At 40.9% G+C, this 22,108-nt stretch overlaps 1 protein-coding gene across 5 annotated transcripts in view; it reads left to right on the top strand.

The window, feature by feature from the left end:
- KIF26A (kinesin family member 26A) overlaps positions 1-22,108 on the top strand; it is a 102,562-nt gene that overhangs the window by 34,497 nt on the left and 45,957 nt on the right. For all 5 annotated transcript variants that reach the window (XM_027732903.2, XM_039379550.1, XM_039379549.1 and 2 more), the window contains 2 exons: positions 1,257-1,757; positions 18,888-19,054. In XM_027732903.2, coding sequence (XP_027588704.2) covers positions 1,257-1,757; positions 18,888-19,054 — 668 coding nt within the window. The remainder of the gene's footprint in view (positions 1-1,256; positions 1,758-18,887; positions 19,055-22,108) is intronic.

Here is a 22,108-nt window from a genome sequence, read left to right as displayed (position 1 = left end):
GCCAAAACTTCTTTAAAGAGTTTTATTGATGCACGTTGTAATTAAAACCAGAATTAGTTTTCTAACAGGACATTCATTTCCTAGAGAGCAATTGCAGCTTGGCATAAAGTAATACACTTTTAAAAACAAGAACTGGTCTGGGGATATTCCCAGCATATGTTGGATGGCAGACTTATTAGCTATGTGTGCCCTCCTTATTAACAAGCAAATTAAATATTTTCACTTAAAATAATTATACAAATAAACCTTTGGCTGTGCTGAGATTTCATTAAAACCTTATTTGTTTAGAGAGCTCAATGAGAGTGTGTTAAGTTGGGTCAGTTTTACTACATGGCATTAGTCTCGATAGCAGATTTACAACAGGGCTGGATTTAATCTCTCGACTAATCTTTACAGTAGCAGGCTTGGGATGGGAAGGAATTTGTGCATTCCAGGAGATAGGTAACTCTATCTCTGAAGTGGAAACATGGTACTGGGTTTTAAAATGTCTGAGGAGCCTTAAAATGAACTGGCAAAGGGGTGGTGGGGAATTGCTTTGTAGAAACAAAATAGGTGTTGCTTTTGAATCAGCTTCTTAGCAGTACATTGTCACACCTTCACACACGGCTGTAGGCTCAAATCTATTTCTCATCAAAGCAACTGTAGCATAAGGGAATATTGCAACCATCTGGGTTGCAAAGATCAGAAATAACGGTCCTTGCTAGCAGAGGAACCAGCTGTGGGCAGCACCACGTAAACTGGCTTTTATGCCACTTGATTAATCATTTCTGAGGATGAAGACAGCAAAACGTTTACCAGGTCATGCATTAATGTTTTAAAATGCTTTAAAGTCTAATTTGCCTGGGCTTCTGGTGGTGGTATGCCTTTGAATCAAGTTATGATATTTGTAGGTTCAGCATCTCAACTAACAATACTCCTGAGCATGGGAAACACAGGCACTTTAGATGTCTCCAAAGGAGAGTTAATTAGAAAAATGAGCAGTTATCAAGTACACCACAGATCCACTGTTTAATTCTGATGATAATTTTCATGCTGGGTCTGATACAAATGAATGCACTTACGGTTTATTAATCCACTGCAACCTGCGAGCCTGTTGAGGTATTCAGGGTAAAAAAGATTGAGAGTTACCAGAACAGATTTAAAGTACTTCCGTGAGCGGAGAGCAAATCAGAGAACTTTTTTTTCCTTTCTTTTTATCTTTCTGTATTCACTCAGTATGTGTTTTTTTTTTTTTTTGCCTTTCTCCACTTCCTTAGGACCCACGATTATCAGCTTTAATTTTTGACAAGCTTCAAGTGCCTGACTATTTACAGAAAAACAGGAATGAAGGAGAGAGCAGATGCGAAACTTGTGCCACTCACTTGAATCAGCTGAAGCAGGAAGCCATTCAGATGATGCACACCCTCAGTCAAACCAGCTACCCAGAAATGCCCGACCTCCCGCCCGGTGCCGGGGCAGTGACCAGCATGGTACCCAGGATGGTCACTGTCTCCTCCCAGAGAGACCTGCCACTCATTGCTGGGCAGGTGGGCAGGCAGCCTGGAAAGTCGCCAAATCTGTTCTCTGCAGCAGAGAGGAAGAAGGGACTTGGATGGTCTCAAGGCGTGGGCGGTTTCCCGAACTCCAGCGTTCAAGTGACGGTGGCCCCCAGCGGTCTCAGCGGCGCTCTGAGCTCGGTCACCATCCAAGCTCAGCAGTACCTCGAGGGCATGTGGAGTATCTCCAGGGTGAACAGCTTCCTGCCTCAGGCTTGTCTAGTAAGTAGCAATAATTTAGCTGTTTGAGTTTTGTTTAAATGTGTGTGGACATACAGAGAGATAAAGATAAAACTTGAGATGTATACATATTTATCTTAGCGGGATCAGCTAATGGTATTCTAAGCCATGTTTCAAGGGCTGAAAAAGAGCTTTGAATGATGTTCTATCAGATGTCACAGGGAATTTGCTTTCTTATCTCAGATGGTGAGATCCTTTCCTCAGATGTTTTTGCACCTACTTTAGCTTCACATACGCAGGCGATGTTATTTGTCTGTCACCTACCAGGTAACCCCTTTAGAAAAACATAAAAGGCCAAGTTTGTCACATATGAACTCTGGAAGCTTCATGGGATTATATCAAAGATGAACTTGACCCTCAAGTCTAGCACTGAGCTTCTGATGCTGTGTACAATACAGCGGTTGCTGTTGATGGACCGTGATGAGCATTAATCTTCAGGTTAGATGTGTTGTAAAACAGTTTGCTGCTGAGTAGGGTGCTCAGAAGGTTGCTTCAGAGCCACATGCCTGTAAATGTCATTGCACTTGGATTTTAAGCATTGGTGTTGATTTCCTGTATTCTGCGTGCATTTTAAGAACTCTTGTGGGAAATGAAAAAGCTTTATAGAGGTGCATGTTACCTTTAAAATCAAGTTTATTACATATTTGTGACTATCTATGGAACTGTGCTAAGAAGGATATAGTGATTTGTTTTGACTAAGATCTATTCCTAAATGGTTTTCACAAGGTAGTGAACAGGGGAGTGTGTGTAATGATGAAATGTGTACAATTTGAAGTAGTGGTTTTCACTTAAAAGATGTAACAGATCCTGCAAGACCAGGTATGTTGGTGCTAGACAGTTTTAAATTTAACATAATGCCTTCTGTGCTGTTGTATGTAAACACTGCCTAATATTGCTTCGTAGCTTCAGCTGGTTGAGCTCCAAGATCATCAGTGATAAATATTTAACAGTGCTGCTGTGTAACATTACTTTTGCAGCCTGACTGTTGCGTTTTCTTCCAGAAAAGGCTTGGAGGCATGATTCTTCCCTCCCATGCTTCTCTCTCATATGGAAATTTGTGAATTCACATATATCCCATCTCTGAGGGGTTCCCATTTAAATCCAGTGAATACCCACTGGCATCAGATCACTCATTGAGAAAAAAACCTGGCCCATTCAGCTCTTCATAGTTTGTAAGGAACTGCTGCTATAAGAGCTTTTCTCTAAGATGTTGCTCCATGCACTAGGGGTAAATTTGGCCAATATAAGTGTATGATGTTGTCTTTAAATTACCTTTTAAATTCTGTGTATATCTCAGAAATGTAGAAGGAAAAATGGGAAAGCTACTGGGTTAAGAAGCCTGCACTCTGAAAGCAGAAGTATTTCCATTTGCCTGCTCATTCCTTGTCTGCCTTTATTCCTGTCCTAAATAATTCACTAACAGCCAGCTCCAGATTTCTTCCTGCTTAACCACGCTGACTGATAGATGTGGTTTTCCCTAACCACTGTACTATTCTAACATAAAACTGTTGCCTCATTTAACCCCTGTGAAGGAAAAATGTGTATAATGCAACAGAGATTAAGTGCGATCAAGAAATGTGCAAAGAAACTCAGTAGCCTGGAAAACAGTGACCTTTAATGAAAGGACAAACAAGCTGTTGGAGACAGCTTGGATGTGACCCAGGCACCTGCAAGGGCAGTTTCGATTTATAAGCAGTTTTTGGAGAGGAGCTAGTCTTCAGTTTTTTTATCTCTTAATTTTTTTTTAAAAAATTCGTTTACATCCAAGTGTAGTTACTGAAAACTATGCGTGTATCTCTTTCCAAATTCTACTTCTTGCGTCTGTCTGAATTCTTCTACTGCCTTTTGTGTTATTAAGAGGCTTGTGTCTGATGAAGCTGTTTGGGTGGGTGAGGCAGAAAGTGCTTCCCCTACGCTCTTCCCCTGAGGAATCACAGGTGTTGAAGGAAATAGGATTGGAGAGATTTCAGGAAAAATCTAGTATAGCCCTTGTCTAGGATAGCATTCACTGCATAAACATTCTTGTCCAATGCTTATCTGACCTCTTCTTACAATTTTTCAAGGACTGGGATTTCCCTATTTCTCTTGATTCTCAAGTCTGAACTTCCTTTCCTATTAGAAAAGTTTACTTGATTTATTTCCTTTATTTTTTTTTTTGTTAAACCCTGGTTAGAGAGATAATTTTGGCTTTTCTTTCCTGAAGTTGAAGGCAGAGTTTAGGTTTCAGATTAACCCAGAAGAAAGATGTAGATGTACGTACTTTTAGTGATGCCTTTAGTAACATTTCCCATCTTCTTGTAGAGCAAAGCTGGTCTGGCCAGAGGAATTCTGGAACAAGTAGAACTACAGCAGTAGAAAGGACAGCATTGCATGTACTGTATGTGTGACTGCATCTTGGAGTCTTCAGCCCCAGTTTAGGCAAGATACTGCACAAATGGAGAAGAAAAAGATGGATTTTTTTCCCAGGGAGTTTACACTCTTGGTGGTGATACCAGTTATTTTAACCACTCTGTATATATCTGTTTCACTGGGAATCTTTTTGCCTTTTTTCCTTACCAAAGGGTACTTGAAACAAGTGCTGAACTCCCTGGTGGGGAGCTGTTACCCAATTCCTAACCTCTCAGTGATTTAACTCACTGAGGCATATGAAATGAGAGTGATTAATTTTCTAAAAATGGGAAGGCAGGTACAGGTGAAGGCTGGGGTTCATCTCAAGTATTTTTAGCTGCCCAAAAGACAGTTGTTTGTTCTAAGCTAATTACTGAGGCTTCTCTTGTAGCTGTGGAAGAGCAACAGGCACCTCCAAGAGGTGCCTTGTCCTTCTCACCTTGGATGAGTGTCCTGGTCTGCCTCGGTCCACCGAAGGTGCCTGTGGCTTTCAGCTGGTGCTGGCAGAGCCCAGGTGGGTGATGTGGAGCAAATCCTTGAGTGGTTGGCTGATGCAGGGTACTGTGTGCCCAGTGCCTTCTGAGAGTGAAAATACGCCCCAGTGTACATCTGCCAGACCTCAGGAGACCTTGTACCTACAGACATTTCTCCAGGATCCGTATTTTTTATTCATGGTTAGTTTTAATAGTGATGGTAGTGGAATTGCCTGTGGAGAGGGAAAAAAAATGATTTGATTTTTTGCTCCTCTCATCTCCCTCTCCTAACTCGCATGTATTACCTTGTAATGTCACTTATGGTTGCGAAAACACTTCTGGGCTGAACGCTGGGGGTCACAAGTGCAGGACATCGTAAATTTTTAATACATGTTTGGAGTTCAAGTGTGAAAAATCCATTATATAGATTATAAATTTTTTGAACAGGAATGTGTGTTTGAAGCATAGTGAGGCTGCTACTCAAACCAAAATAATAACTGGGCTTTGGGAGCTGTGAAGAGGAACAGTAATTAAGGATCTGGAGGAAGGTTCAGGGAGGGGAAGAGTAGGATTTCAACCAAGGTGCAAAAGGTGAAGATGTAATCAGTTGCTTTACCCAAGTGGCCTGTTGTGAAAAATTACAAATAATAATCACCAGTAGCAGTGATAAGTTGTCTGACCAGACAACAAGCACTGTGGAGAGAGCAGGTATAACTCTGGGTAAGACAGGTGATTTGTAGTGGATGCCTGACAACTTTAATTAATAAATAGTTTTATATTGATGTTTTTAGTTCTAAACTGACAAGTGAATATAAGGTTACTACTCAAATGAAAAAACATTAACATTGCTCAGCACTGGCACTCAGTTAAATGCAGAAGCAGAGAACTGAGGGTAATTTAGGCTTCTCAGATGTGTTGGAATCTGGCTGAGAGGTAGAATATTAAGACCACTGAAAGTGCCTTGTAAACCTATTAGAAGTATCTGCATTTATTTTGTATTGTGTGAAAAAAAAGGCCTTACTGTGTGCTTTAAATTGACTGTGTTATTATTATGCAGTGTTATGTACTGCATAAAAGTGCTAAAATAGCCATGCCATGTGCTATAAAGACATCACAGTGAAATAGAGCTTATTTGCAAATTGCTTTTTCTTTTATCTCTGTGCAAAATGAAATCCTTGTCACACTATTTCTTATTTGAATACATACAATTGGTACTGCTTATAAGGCAAAATATTGTGGCTCCTTGAAACTTTACTAGTTTGTAAGTTGTTTTAAAAAATATTAAAAAATGCACCACTAGGAAATTGAAAAAGTTGGAGTGCTGTAAAATTCAAAGTGACTTAAGTAAAACTTTTAAAGCATATATATGTAAAATTGTAAAATTATCAAAAGCTTCGTGTACATCCCTGAGAGTATTCACAAATTTGAAGTTAGGTGTGAGTTTATGGCCTGGGTCTGCAAGGTTCAAAGAGGGAGGGTCTGCCCACAGCACATGTAAATGGGTGTACAGATTATAAAGTTAATTACGTTTGCTTGTCTTGTGTGAAAAACCTCTGAGTTATTTTAGTCACAATTCAAGCTTTCCTGTAGTTTCTATGAGTAAGTCTTTTCCTTACCCTAATCTAAACCAGATGGATTCGTCAGAGAGTAGTTCAGCTTCTGACTTTCCTTAAAACCTCTTTGTTTGTTTATAGCAAGGATGGCTTACATTTTGTTTAAAAGATGCAATAAAAAGCTGACTGCAGAAAACAGAAGAATGGCGAGATTTACTTTCCAGTATTGGCTTTTTTACTTTGATAAATGTCATACCAAATGGATTTTTAAATTAATTTTTAAAATCCTTCTTGATAGCTTTCTCAGTGACCTTTTATTAATACAACGTGGGAAATATATTTTGTAATGAAACAATTAAAATACAGTGTGTTGACCATAAATCTTGTCTGAGAGACATATGGATGTCTTTGAGCTTTGGGATATTTCTGACTCCATGTATAACATCTTGAATCTCAAGAAGTCAATGTCAGACAGCTGGTGGGGCCAGGACTGCATAGAGGCTTTTTTGTCTTCCTTTTAGCTCCAGTGGTGTTGGTGACATTGCTCTTGTAGAGGAAGTTCATGAAGGAAAGGGGGTGGCAAAATACACTACTCTTCAAAGTTACTGAGGGTCACTTTCCATAACAAATCTCAACGGGAGAAGGAAGCCTTTTGCTCCAAGTTACTAAATGCTTTCTCATACTGACCTGATATAAACCCCCCATGGAAAAGACCTTTCCTGTGACTGCTGCATCTCTGCTGTGCAGTCATGCCTTGCTTTGTACTTTGCTGCCTTAGCAAATGCAGAGGGAGGGATGTAATGCAGGAGGCCAATGCTGCCACTGTCACCAAGCCCCTGCCCCAGCAGCCAGGTGGCAGACTGGCTTGGAAAGTGTGAGTTGCAAATTCAGCCTTAGCGATCCAGATTGAAACCATGGCCCTCTGTTTTGTATAGTTGCTAAGACCTTTGTGCTCTCTTATTCCAGCTTGTCCCCAGTGTAGGATGCTGAGGGTCAAAATGAGGTTACTTTTTAATGTATTTCCAGGTATCAGAGTAATGTAGGAAAAATGTCAAGAGTTAACAGAAGATTATTGGCTACAAGATGGAAATGAGCATGTTCTTAGATGAGGGTGTGGACTGCATTTCTTTATGTTGTGTGTTTGACACTTCCACAATAATACTGGTTTTACAGTTGTGGGACAGGGTAACTATTTGTAGGACTCAGACCCTCTTGTGGCTCAAATTACAACCTGAAAGCAGTTCTTTTGATCTTTCACCGCTGCAGGGTAAGCAGTTGTTATTACAGGTCTCAAGGGGAAACAAGTCCATACTTGCCTTTGTTGACAATTGAAGTCAACAGGCAATAATAAGGAATGTTGGCCCAGACTTCACCTGTAACTCATCAGAAGTAGGTTTAAGACAAGCAGACTTGAAAGATTATGTGCAATTGATAATCCACTGGATTTACCTTTCGCCCACAGGTCATTCTCTCATCTGGCAAATGTATCATAAGGTACACTAAATACCCCAAATATTTAAGTTTTCTACTCTTGCCTTTCAACTAGTTTCTTTGAGATGGCTTTTTCTGTTCACTTCATTTTCTTCAGCTTCTTTTGCTTCCTGCCGGTACATTTATACTGTGAATTTGCTCTCCTATGAATTCTTCAGTGTACTGATGGTTAATCAATGCATCCCATGCCACCCCAACATTTCAAATCACCATACAAGGAAGATTCGTGCTTTTTGGCTGGAGCTCAGAAGTGTCATCCAGCATTTGAAAAAGGCTCTACATATCTCACATAGAACAGCTTTCATGAGGCTACTGTTGCTCTGCACTGGCTATATGGGTTAAGGGTGGGCTGAAGCTGAATAATGCCCTTTGGGTTCAAAAGTTAATACAGCAGTGAAATCGGATAATTTCAGGCTGAGTTTAGACTTTAGTTGTGTGCAGGCTGGTGGAGAGAAAGTCTTTTGCAGTGGTCTCTGTATACCACATGGAAGGAACAGATTTGCACAGCTGGATGCAGGTGTGGATTGCCCAGTTGTCCTGCTTGTGTAAAAATAGGATTTGAACCTTTTTTTTTTTTTTTTTTTTAAAGTGCTTTGAATGTAACATTTGCTCCATAGGTTGTTTCCTGGAACTATGGCATGTTGAGTTTGTGGGACTCCAGGCAGTTGAGCTGTGCACAGTGTGAGCATTGCTGAAAGCATCTCCTGTTGTTTTGTAGCATGAGTAGCAGAGCGTGGGGCAAAAATTGATGCTCTTTGTTACTTGCAACTAGAATTACTGAGGTGCCCTGGGTGGTAGCTTCTGAGAGGAGGTCTAAAAACCGTCAATAGAAAAAGCATCTACTTTTGTGTTTCAGCACTTAGGAGAAAATTTATGATGTATAGATAGAGTTCATAGATATTTCAAGCCTTTCATATGTGTGTGTTTAATGGAATGGATTGCCACTTTACTGAATATAGCATCAAATCAGCTCTGTTAATTGAAAAAGATTTTTCACATTATTGCTAATGATGTGACACAGTTTTGTTAGAGATGGCGCATAAAATAGCGCTACTTGAAGTGACATTAATGTATGCATTTAAATTCCTTTTTTCCCATTTACGTGCATTATTGATTTTATTTCATTGTTGAGCTGCTAATGGATTTATAATTTGAATACAGTCACAGTAATCAATGATAAGATTATTAGACTTAAAATAGAACTTTAAAACTACGATGAGGTAATTTACCAGTGACGTTATAGTGAGTGGGCTGCCCAACCAAGAAAACTGAGTGGATGAGGTCCTCCATAGACAGATAGGAGCAATCCGATGTTCAGAAGCCCTGATCCTTCAACCACCCTGATATCTGTTGGAGGGACAACATAGCAGGGCATAAACAATCCAAGAGGTTCCTGGAATGTGTTGGTGATAGCTTTCTTCTCCAAATGATAGAAAAGCCAACGAGGAGAGGTGCTATGCTGGACCCTGGCTGTGATCGGTAGCACAGAGTCCAGTTGGAGCCCTACAGCCAGTGGTGTTCCCCAGGGGTCAGTACTGTGTCCACTCTCATTCATCTTACTCATCAATACCCTGGATGAGGGACAGAGTGCAGCCTCAGGAAGTTTGTGTAGGATGAAAAGCTGGGAGGAGTGGCTGATATCCCAGAGTGCTATGCTGCCATTCAGCAAGACATGGACAGACTGAAGACACGGGAGGAAATGAACCTAAAGAAATTCAGCAAAGGCAAGTGCAGGGTCCTGCACCTGGGGAGCATTAATCCTATGTACCAGTACAGACTTGGGGCTGACCTACTGGAAAGCAGCTCTCAGGATCCTGATAGACAACAAGTAAAGCATGAGCCAGCAGTGTGCCCTTGTGGCCAAGAAGGCCAATGATATCCTGGGCTGTATTAGGAAAAGCACTGCCAGTAGGTCGAGGGAGGTCATCCTGCCCCTGTACTCAGCACTAGCGAGGCTGCATCTGTAGCACTGTGTGTAGTTCTGGGCTCCTCTGTTCAAGGAAGACATGGAGATCCTGGAGAGGGGCTGTGAACATGATGAGGGGACTGGAGCATCTCTCTTATGAGAAAAGGTTGAGGGAGCTGGACCTGTTTAACCTGGAGAAGAGACAACTGAGAGTGGATCTTATCATTGTATACAAATATTGTAAGGACAGCTGTCAAGAAGATGGGAGCAGACTCTTTTCAGTGGTGTCCAGTGACAGGGGGAGGCGCAACAGTCACAAACTGAAATGCGGGAGCACTGGAACAGGCTGCCTGGAGATGTTGTGGAATCTCCTTCTCTGGAGATATTCAAAACCTGTCTGAACACAATCCTGTGCAACCTGCTTTAGGTGAACCTGCTTAAGCAGGGGGTTGTCACTAGATATCTCCAGAGGTCCATTCCATCCCCAGTCATTCTCTGATTCTCTGTAATGAGGCTTAGTGATTAGAGATTTTCTTTGAATCTGAAAGTAATACTTGAAAGATTAACTGTGAAACTCTTCTAGGGAAGTGAGTCCAAATAATTATACAAACTGATATTGTGGTTAGGTATTTTCCAAAACAGACTTAATATTACTATCACTTTTGTTTGGTGCCCAAATGGTTCTGAGTTAATTCGTCTGGATTTACATAACTGCCACTATCTCAAAACTGGAGGAGTTTGTTCTTTTCTGATTTGAAGAAGGTGTTTGGAAGGTGCCATAGGCAGGAGTCCATTGCTGCGTTTTTGGTGTTGTTTGGCAAAGCTAATGGATCTGCCATTCAGAACTGTCCCTGTCCTGTTTCTCAAAAATGATAGTGGTGAAGTTGTGAAAGGTGGTTTTAGGGGGAGATGACAGTGGAAGGATGAAGAAGGAGAGAGTGACCCTTGTGATGCCTGGCTTGGGAAGGGTCTGGATTTTATGGGGGCCTGTGGGAATGGCACAACCTTCTGTTACTGTTAAACTAAGATTGTAGTGAAAAGATTATATGGGAATGGTAAGAACATTAATAATATCCTGCTGGGTCTCAGCTGCAGCCCATCTAGCCCAGGGCTGTCTCCAGCAGTGAAGCTGGAAATGGTGTTTAGGGAGAGCTGCTCTCTGCAGTCTGCTCATACTCCCCAGTGCCCACACTTGGAAAATTCACAAGGAGGCACTGTCTGTTCCCTTTAGTATCTGTTTGTGGACCTGCTGTGCAGGAATTGATCTAATTCCTTTCTGACCCTGCAAACACTCTCTACCTCCACAGCCTCCTATGTCAGCAGGTTCCACAAGTTTACTGTCCCAGTGCACTTCCATGGCTTTGTAAACCTTAATCAGGCTGCCCTCAATCTTCCCCTCTCCAAGCGAGAGTCCCATCCTCTTTCATCTCTCCTCCTGGGCAGTTGCTTCATCTTCTTGACTATTTACTTGCTTGTCTCTGTCATTTCCCTTACTCCACTATCCTGTCTTGAGACGCAGGACTAGGACTCATAGAGGAGGGGCAGACACTGATCTCTTCTCTGTGGTGACCAGGGACAGAATCCGAGGGAATGGCCTGAAGTTGTGTCAGGGGGATGTAGGTTGGATATTAGAAAAAGGTTTTTCACCCAGAGGGTGGCTGGGCACTGGAACAGGTTTCCCAGAGAAGTGGTCACAGCACCAAGCCTGATAGAGTTCAGTGTTTGGATGTTACTCTCAGGCACATGGTGTGATTCTTGGGGATGATCCTGTGCAGGTCTAAGAGTTGGACTTGGTGATTCTTGTGGGTCCCTTCCAACTCAGCAGATTCTGTGATTCTGTGGTTCTCAGTATGTGAACACCCTCCTTGTTCTTTGTGCCCTGCATTGTGATGTCCAAAAGCTTTTTTTCTATTTTTTTCTTGGGTCTGAATCTTGATTCAGAGGAACTGTCAATAACCCTTGGATCTTCCAAACTGTAGCTGCAAGTTTTGGGCTCAGCACTGTGGAGGAGTTATTTCGTTATTTCGTTATTTTTCCCCATGTACATGGTCTTATCTATGTCAAATCTCACCTGACACTTCTTTGCTTACTCACATTTGGGAAATTCTTCTAGAATTCCTTAATACTGGCATTTGGCTACTTGAAAGAGCTTTGGGACATCTACGGGCTTGCAGATTTCACTGTAGTCATGGTGGATCATGGCTGTCTGCGTGCCTGGGTTACACAGTTCCCACGTTGGGAGCAAACAGCACATAGCAAGGAACAGCCAGAAGACAAGAGCTGCACCTGCACAGCTCCATCCCTCATTTGGGCCCTCAGTGCCCTTCAGCAATCATCCCAATGATCACAGCTGTGCAAACTTAATGCTGCTTCGTGAGCTTGCCTGTAATTGAATCTTAGTCTCTGGATTTGGGTGTACTAAATACCCGGTTTTTCCTTCAGATAATGAGGGCTTGTACCTCTTCAAGTGAGATACTAGTCAATGGGTGGCTTGCATGTGGTAGCTGTCAGGCAAATTGATCCCAAGGGATGTTCTTTTTAAAGCAGTTACATCTAATATGTAAGCAGTTCAAGCATGATTGAAATAGAAATTAGGTATGACAGTCTCCGTCCACCTTTGCCTTTATTTGATGACATTGTATGTCAATCATTATAACAATATAGTGATTATAATAAAATTGGGAACATGGTAATTCCTTTGCTGAATAGAGAGTAATCAAGGTACAGTGAGATTTGGTTGAGTTGCCTAAATCATTGAGAAATTCTACTGTGGAATCAGGAAGGCGACACAAGTTCTCCCAACTCAAAGCTCTGTATGTGTCCTGTGTTTAGTGGCTGTTTGAAACACATCTGGCCTTGGGAAGTCAGTCCTAATGGAAAAGCATTTGTCTTCTTGTCGGAAACCCAACCCTAAACTGACAGAAATTTGCATTATTATGAGCTTGTTAATGAATTCCTTTGCTTGCTCATATCAACCTCTGACAAAAAGCAGTTCAACTGTATATTTGCCCACTTGAATAAATACCCTGAGCAGTACACAGCTATATTTTTTGGCTTTGGAGGCTGTAACTATTGTAATACCTGTCAGCGGGAAAGGCCCTGGGCAACACTTACTGCTTGCCTGGAGGCGTTGGAAGAAACAGTTCCTCTAGCCTGGCTGTTTTAAATCCACTGCACATGAAAAGTCCTTATTTGAAATGTTAATGTGCAGCAGGATCTATGTCCTTCTCGACAGCTCATTTCATGGCTTCCTGACTTTCCAGGTGGTGGGTTTACATGAGCAAATAGGAGGGTGAGGTTCATGTGACTGGTGGTCAGATATCTGTGAAGAAGGAAAGAAAAAGAGCATCGCTTGCTGTCTCTTTTGGGATTGGTGTCCAGAGTAGCTGAAATGTGGAACAATTGGTTTGTCACTGCCTGTTGGCATCTTTGCACTACCAGAGCCCTGGCTTCAGAGGCTGAGAACGTGGGCAATCTGAAGGAAGGAATGACATTTCATTTTGCAGATGCAGGTCAGCCCAAAACCTTAATAGATTTCTCAAGGACCAAGGATCATGGTTTAGGAGAGATCTGGTTCAGACTGAGATCAAAAGCCCCTGATCAGAGAGAAGAAGCTGCTAATTCTCTATTCTTGTACTGTCAGGGGTGCCAGTGCTGGATGTAGCTGGGTGCATGTGCCCTGCACTTGAAGGATGAGGTCTTTTCTGTGCATGAAGCACAGACTACTTGTAATTTTTGGTGGTTGAGATCCAAACCCTCAACCTGTTTTAGTAATTTACATATCATTTCAAAAAGCAAGAGCTCTGAGATTGTCTTTGGATCTCCTATATTACTTTCCAGTCTGTGACAGCAGATGGGCCCTCCTATTTCTGTTTAATTCTATTTCTCTGTAATTTTTCTCCTTCTGCCTCATTTTCAGAGATCAGTGATAAGCCAGGCATTAGCAACTTTTGTAGCTAAAAACCTTTTTTGAGAGAAGGGATACTGTGCTCTGCATTTGATTTGCACTGAACACGAGATGCATATAAAAGTTTGAAACTACAGGTTTAGGCATTCTGGTTACCACATCACAGCTGCGGGTTATAAAATGACTACAGTAGTGTATTGTAGTTATAAAATGCCCCAGTTATTTTATAATGAGCCCTGGATGAAACAACGTCAAATGGCAGTAAAAAAGTTTATCCCAGAACATGTTTCACTTCAACCTGGCATATGCTGCCCTGTTAACTTTATGTAATGCTCATCAGTCAGGAGGAGGAATTTCACACAGAAGACGTGTGCAGGACTTATCCATGCTTACTTGAAAGAGGGGTTTATATTATGAGCATTATCCAGCTAGAGATTTACGTCACATTTGTTCCAGTTACTGGTCATGAGAGTCTTTGCATGAATCATTTAGGCAGAAAATTATTGTTTTATCATGTACAAACAGTAGCTTTAATATATTGCAAAATCATTAGATCGAGCAGTTTTTACAATTTAATTGACTGTGACATTCTACTCAGAAAGGAGAAAATGGTAAGTTAAAGCAAATACTCAGAATTCTGTATGTCTGACTGCTGGTCAGAAAGGGATAAAAACAAGAAGAAAAGGGGGAAAAAAATCACCAGTACAGACTCAGGCTGTACTAGAGCAGCTAGAGCTTTACCTGCAATACACTGTTGAAACCCTGTTGAGTGCTTTCATTATGGGACTAATTTTTTGAAACAAAGTAAATTGTATTGAGTTCTGACTCTGATTACACAGATGTGTGTTAGACTTGTTGAGGCTCTTGTAATTTTCTCTGTTCTGTCTTCTGTGATTCTCTTCTTGATAGCCTTTTGCAGTTCTATCCAACCTTCTCGTTTTCTTTTGCCACAACAGTACTGTCCTGGGGCTAATCCAGGGATTAGTTTTTCTCTCTATTTTTGTAGTCCCATGTTTTTCTTGCCTGTCACCAGATATATGTTTTGCACGTGTTACAGAGATCAAGTGGCATGACTTAGCTTGGCTTTTTTGGATCCCTGGACAAAGGTCAATGTCCAGATAATGGAAGTATTCGGGAAACTGAAAACATTAATGGCTTAGTTTTTGGCTTTGCATTTCAAACTTGTAAAGAGCTTGTTAGGATTGTAATTGTCCTTTGGATGGTAATGGCTTGACAGAGTACTGCGTACCTGGATATTTCATTTATGGCCAACTTCTTTACAGTGTGATTTTGGACTAATCTGACTTGTTTAAACCCAGGCAGATGTTTCCTGCCATCTAGTCACGGCAGAGAACCTGTGTAATGTGAATGTCCCTGCTCTGCCCAGCACACCTCTGTAGCTCGAGGATGTCTGGTCACCTCAATCTCTTCCTGCTCTCTCCCCCAGCCTTTGAGGGGAGTGTCTTAAGCGGGAACAACTCATTCTGTAATTTCTTGTTGTGGTCATGCCAACTTCAGCTGTGTGTGTGGACGCTGCCAGATGGAAACACAGCATGTCTAGCTCTTTTCCCATGTCCTCCGAGTGGGCACTGGGACCTGGTAGCAAAACCCTCCTGTCTGTGACATAGGAGAAAAGGGGTCCTATAGAGCAGTTTTGGAAATCCTTCCTTTGAGGTTTAGCTTGTTTCCAGAGGGTTAATGGCTTTTGTCTAGCGAACTTTTTCTTAGAAAATTAAAACAAACATCACTTTCTGAATGTGGAGGCCTATGACACTTTAAATATTCAGTGCAGTCAGTAACACTTTATAGTGACAAGATTATGATTCAGCATTTGATCATGAGTGATTTATGAAAATTCAGTAAATTTTGAAGCACAGCTCCCTCTCAGCTGCAGTCTGGAGTCTTCTCTTTGTGCAGACTTGCATGCTTGAAAAAGTCATGCAAAGTTGCTTGCAGTCCTTTAGAGAATTATATTTTCCATACACACTTGTGAAAAAAGTATGTGTTGAGATGAGGAAGGAGCATGAAGTAATTCCTGCATTCTTTTTTTGTGGTGTGACAAGCTGAAGTGCCCAGGTCCATTACCTGTCTTTAGTGTTCTTGCCTCAGGGCATATGACTTGAACCTGGCAAGTTTCCTCATACCTGAGTCCTCCTCTTCGTCTCCTGAGAGATGTAGCTGTCTCAGGGAGACCTGAGTATGGCTGTGCTGGAAAATCCTGCCACTTTGGATGGTGTAAGCAGTCCTTGAAATGAGTCCTAAACTTGGAAGAAGTTTTGTGGTTTTTCAGCTTCTCACTATGCAGCAAAACTGATGGTATCTCTGTGTTTAAGAATACTAATTGGGTAGTTGAAGACAAATGAAACTATATGGGTTGTCTTCTGCAGTAGTTTTCTGATTATTTTTATTTTGCATGTCTTCACTTTTTCTCCCTTTACAAGAATCAGTGCCTTGTCCTTGGCTTCCCTTCATCCTCCTTTCATGCACACACAGAACTGAGAAAAAAACTTCCAGATTTATCCAGAAATTACAGTTTGAGTTTTTGAAAGTGTGTTTAATGTGGGAATGGCAATTTACAGACATCCAACTTAGATATGTTGTTCTGGAAAGTATATTAACCATTTGCTATCTGAAATATCAGATTTGATTTGGATATTTCAAGTTCCATGCCTAATATGTCCAAAATCATCAGTCTCTTAGAAATACAGAACTTTCTAAGTTCTCATAGAAATAAAAGAGTGGTGTAAAAGGAATATGTGTTACACATTGATCGTATTTTTGTTAAGTGTGAATAGCTTTTACAGGAATTGATCTGTTAAGAGGTTCCAGTCAGTTCTTACAAGTGTCTTACACTTTACTGTAAAATTCAGTGACATTTCACGCTAACTCTGCAGATTTCATATTTAGCTTTAGATCGTGCTATCATTGAGATTATACGCTAGTTAAAGTGCAGTTAGTTAGAAACATGTTGCTACTTCTGCCTTTTTTTTTCCAAAATTTTGCTTAAACATAATTTTCTTTGTTTCAAGGTCCATTGTGTAATACAGCCCCTGCTGAAAGAGAGTGGAAAAATGTGTTGGGAATTAATCTTGAGCCTGCAATTTTTAATCCGAGACAACATCTTATGTTGGAGGATTATGGTTGTCTTCCTGAGAGAATGTGGGGGAATATTCAGACACTAATGTGACAGTGTCTGCCACTGTGGTTGCTGGTTGGCTGTCATTCTCTTGCTGGCCATCAGGCCATAGCTGCTGAGAATGGAAGTCCCTGATGTACCAGTTTTTAGGCTCCTCGTGATGGCTCCAAAGCTTCTGATGTAGATTTTTTTTTTTTAAGTCTGCAAATTGCTAAATCCATAGTAAGCTCCACTTATTTGTCAGTGCTTTGTGTCAGTTCATGTAACTCTGAAGTTCAGATATCACAGTGGATTTTACCCATCTGCGTTTTTCTCCATGCCATGTACTTTCTGTGACTGGTATAGGTCAGGACAACACATCTGTTGCTTCAGTGCATTAATGATCAAATACCTGCTTTATCGACCCTCTCAAGGTTCATTACTCCATCACTTAGTTATAAGCAATTAACCACATGAGTGGATCTGATCCTTTTCCAAGCATCTCTGTTCCTGGCTGTCATTGCCAGTAGATCATGGATGTGCTTTGTAAAGCACATTTTCTTGCCATACCATTTCTATGTGCCAGTCTCAATCTCAAGCAGTGCTTGGTCTGTCTTTCTGCCTGCATCACTAAGAAATCTGATCTCGTGAGACCTCTGCATTACAAAGTGAAGGATTTTGTAGAGGGTTATTCAAAGTTTCCAGTTTGGCTTCTAGCGTGAGTAGCTTTGCTAGGATTAAGTTAATCTGCATGACTGTTCTTCTGTGTCTCAGCCTCAGATCTCTTAGGTGAGCTCTATAAAAGTACATTTTTGTGTAGCACTCTATGGTGAAGCTTTAGTCAGCCACTCCATAATACTGATAATAGTACTAATCTTTAAAGAGCAGATGTTCAAAAGAGCTGGGTGTACTTTTTGCTTGTTGACTTCGCCGGGAACTGGGAATTCAGCACTCAGTCTGTAGGAATGACTCCAGAGGAAACTCCAGACATCTTTTCATGCATCTGTTGAACACTGCTTGGTTGACAGAGTTTTCTTTTACTTGGTACCTAATAACAGGGTATTGTCTCAATTAGGTATTGCCTCAATTCTCATGAGAAAATCTCTATTTGTGTTGTTGGTGTATGAGAAAATTGAGGGTGTATATGTAACTGGGAAGGCCCTATTACCATGTCTGCATATTTGTAGTTGTAAAACATGATCTATGGCAGCTCAAAATTTAAAATTTGGTGGCATCCCAGGAAATACCTAATTGCATTTGTGCTTCATTACAAGGCTGTCTGCTTTCCTGGAATTTATTTTAGCTAATTAGTTGGAAATGTCAAAATAGTATTTCAGATGACAGAAATATCATATATTATCATACATGAAGCAATTAACTCTTTTGACAGATATTTATTGTAGTGTCATCTTTAATTAAATCTTCAGGACTCCTAGACATAGAGCAGGTTTTTCCGAAAAGGAAGGATCCCAGCACTTTCAGTGAGCATTTGACTGATGGGGCTTAATTGAAGTCGGTATTTGAAAGAGTTGGTGGCCTAAACACGAAGATATAGACATGACGCAATTTCACAATACAGATGTCTGATATTTTGGCAAAAATTTCAAAATAATCATCATCTTCCAAACTTCTCAGACACTGCAGATACATTATGCTGGAGAAGATGCATTTCCAGTCGCTCCTGTTCTTCCTCTAGAGTAGTCTGCAGGAGAAAAAAGTGTCATACACTTGTGCTGCTAGGATAAATAATGCTGAAAAACAAGGCAGTATATATGTTTTTTAAAAAAAAAATCAATTTTTATTTAGTTCTTGGAGTTATTCATGTGGAAATGTGTCACAAATGTGACTGTTTGGTTAGTTCCTCTTAAACAGATAGGTCCTGTAGATGATGTGCCACTGAGAAATAATTCCTGACAGTTATAACTGAACCAGATAAACAGTTCTGCCAGCTCCCAAATAACACTGTAAAACAAAAGGGTTCTGCTTATCGTTTTCCATTTCTTCATGCCTGTCAAACTATTTAACTGTGCATTACCCATCACAAAGGTTCTCTGTGTTTTTCTGCTCCTCTGCTGTGATCATGGTCTTTACATTCTCTGTTGCTGGACCTACTGTGCTACACTTGTCCAGCTGTATCACTCCTCAGCCGCTGCTGATCTTCGCCTTCAAAGACACTCACTGGAAGTGCTGCATGAGATTTTCTCTGCTGTGGCCATGTATTAACTAGTACTAACCTGTGCACATGTTTTTTTTTTTTTTTTTTTTTTTTTTTTTTTCAGGCAGAAACAGCACCAGAAAGTGGTCGAGATGTTCCCAGTGTTCAGATCAGCTCAGGGCAGCACAACTCCGACCCCTCGGGAGCCGGAGGCATGGCAGCCTCCCAGAGCATGGTCGCTCCGGCTGGAGTCTCGGCCGGTACTTCGGCTGCAGCTTCGTTCTTCATAAGGTAGTTTTTCACCTTTCTGGTTTCCCTAACTGCTCATGGGTCTTCAAACAGTTGTGAAATGCTGTTGAATCTTTGCCATGGGCCGAAGGTGTACTGTGTGATGCTGGTTGCTGGGAAATGGGGTTGGTCACCTGGTCATGACTTTGGCTTTCTGCTGCCACTGGGGTGCAGGGGTGTGATGGTGATGCCCTGTTTCTCTCTGGAGACCTCAGCAGGAACTTAACCAAAATCCTAGAAATTGTGTGTTGGGCATTTTCTAGTCCTTAATGGCCATTTCTACCATAAGCCTTTTATTCTGTAGGTTTCCTTGATGCTAAAACTGAAGTACCAAGTTTAAAAAAAAAAAGTTAGATTTTTATTCAGTAGCATGGCCTATGTGTCCAAATGAAAGTTTTTACATGGTTGGTAGCAACAGTTAAAGCAGTTTGAGACATTCTTTTTTTAACAGTAGCTCAGAACAATCTTTTGCTTTCATTCCTTGGTCTTATAACAAAAATGATATGTTAATTTTGTTTGGATGTTTGTTGTAATTAGCAATGTTGATTAAATGCAATACGCTGTCAAGCAGATGGTATTTAAAACAACAAAATTCAGGGCTTTGTACTTGCATTCCAACTCTTTTTTAATTCAGAACTGAACATATTTTCAGACAATATTGAAAAACGTATGTCTGTGAATGCCAGTAAAGTCAGATTTATGCACGGAGTGAGAATACTTCTTGTCATTTAATCACAATAGTAATTGTGTTGTTTCCTTTTCATTGGTCTTTAACATGTTTTGTACCATTAAATAAATGATGTTTACTATAAGTTGCAGCCTGACCTCAGAAGGAGCTCAACTTCCCAAGTTTTGTTTTTTTAGAAGAGCATAGTACAATGAGTCTTAAATGCCTACATATCACAGTCTGTCTGTACACAAGAGGTTTGGAAATGACTGCCCTAAGAGTGCTCTGTGTAAGTTAGTGGTTTGTCTGTGTGCTGTGGGTTTGAAGCCAACACAGAGAAACAGTTGCCTACAGAGGATGACTGGTTTAATTTAAAGATAGGTATCTGAAATGAGTGGGACTGGAGAGGAAGAATAAGGGGAAAAGCTCAGGCATCTCTCTTCTTGTTTAGTTACCTAAATAAGGACAGATGAATATTCTCCTAAGTATCTAGAATGGATAGCAGCACAGCTTTCATTACTGTGTTTCATATTATGGGTATAAACAGTGTGATTTTAGCTTAACCTACTTTGGATTTATTTCAGTGTTAATCCGTATGTCACAAACAAATGTAAAGACTTGTCCCTTTCATAGGGAAAGCCAGAAAATAAAATACCTTCCTTGGAACTGAAAGAAATCGGTGCCTAGCAGTCTGAAAAAAGACCCAAAATCTTTTCTCCCTTTGATGCTTTTGTCAATGGTCAGTAAAACTCAGTTCTGTTTTTATTGTGAAGCGATTGTCATTAGCTTGAATCAAAAATTCTTGAAGTCAGCAGCAAGACTGCAAATGACATCACTGTACTTTGGATCAGGCCCTAATTGCTTCTCATGAATCTGTCTTTCCCTCAAGTGAATCAGAGTTTTATAGCTTTAGCAGCTATGTGCTAGCTAAAACATTTTGAAAACCCATTAGTACCTTGCTTATTCCCTACCTGTGTTTCCTCTGTTCAAAATTGTTTCTCTTCAATTTTTTAACCAAAGAACAGGGCTGGTTGAAATTTTTGTGTGCAAAGCACTTCTGTTTGTTCTTTGTGTTGTTGTTGACACGCAAAAAATCTCACAAGGGTTGGGGGAGAGAGGTCCTTCATTGATCCCTGGCAGTCATAAATATGTTGAGCCGGTCCTCAGGTGGGTACCACTGTATAGTCCTGGCTGGGCTGCTCCCCCAACGTTGGCACTAACCTCAGGAGAGGCTCCCTCTGCCACTGCTCCTTCTCTTCTGACTCCTCATGCCATGGGGACCTTTATGGATCCAAGTTTTCATGCTGAGTCTTCCTCCCACCCTCAAGGTGTGGAGTTCTCAGCAGAAGGGGAGAGGAAGAGGAGAAGATCTTCAAGGATGAGTGAGTTACCATAGATCCTGGGAGAAATGGCTTATCCAGGGAGCACAGGTATTAGGATATCAGCAGTTTGGATTTTTTTGTCTGGTACTGGTGGGCTATCAGACTTCTTTGCTTCAGCCTTTTCAGTCCTGCCTGTTTCCCTTTGCACCATCCAGCCGTGAACTTGTTGAGGAAGAAGGTCAGCCCTGCCTCGAATCCTTTGCAGCAGCATCCACTTCTCTCTCCTTCATCTCTCTGTTCAGCTAATCCTCTCTCAAGAAGCACCTGGAGATGAAAGAGAAGTCATGGCAGTAGTGTTAGGCTGTAGTCCCTGTTCATTACATTTGCTGATTTTTTTTTCCTTGCTGTGTTTCACTCCTCAGCCACTTAAATTCTGAACTTTGTAGCAAAGCCAGTGTGTTACTCATGTTATGCAGAGCCTGGCACATTTTGTTCTTGTGGAATAAATGCAGTTAATATATTGATAATCCCCCCCCCACACACACATACACACATATATATTTTTTTTTGCAAATCATTGACCTCTCTTCGACCAAGTCTATTGAAGACCTTCATCTTTTTACATGAGCCTTCTGTAAAAGGAGCTCTGGTTGGAACTTTTGCCTTAGAAATAGAGTAGCAAGGTAAAAATTTGCATGCATATTAATGTTCAGTATGTTCGGGTGTAGGGTTAGTTACTTTGGAAGACAAAGTCTTCGTATGATGCTTGTGAAAAATGCATTTGTGATTTCCGGAGCTGCAGTGACACTAGATATAGACTTTTTCCACATGAATAAAGGATTTCAGTCTTATTCTTCATGAAACAGTATTAACTGTGCTTGTACAGCACAATTAGCTTTTGGATTGTGACATGGTTTCCTGGCAGCATATAAATGTCTTTTTCACATTAAAGACAGAGTGCCTATTTGGTGAAATAACAGCCTTACACTCTTGCTTGTGAACTGGTTTTTTTTTGGTTGGTTGCTTAGTTTTGCTCCAGGTTGTTCCTTGAGAGTCAGAGTTTTGTGT

Source organism: Pipra filicauda, unplaced genomic scaffold (genome assembly GCF_003945595.2).
Source record: "Pipra filicauda isolate LSUMZ 115617 unplaced genomic scaffold, ASM394559v2 scaffold16_size7369187_pilon, whole genome shotgun sequence".
NCBI lineage: Eukaryota > Metazoa > Chordata > Aves > Passeriformes > Pipridae > Pipra > Pipra filicauda.
Note: the sequence above shows the minus strand (reverse complement) of the source record. Positions and strands in the feature narration are given on the sequence as shown.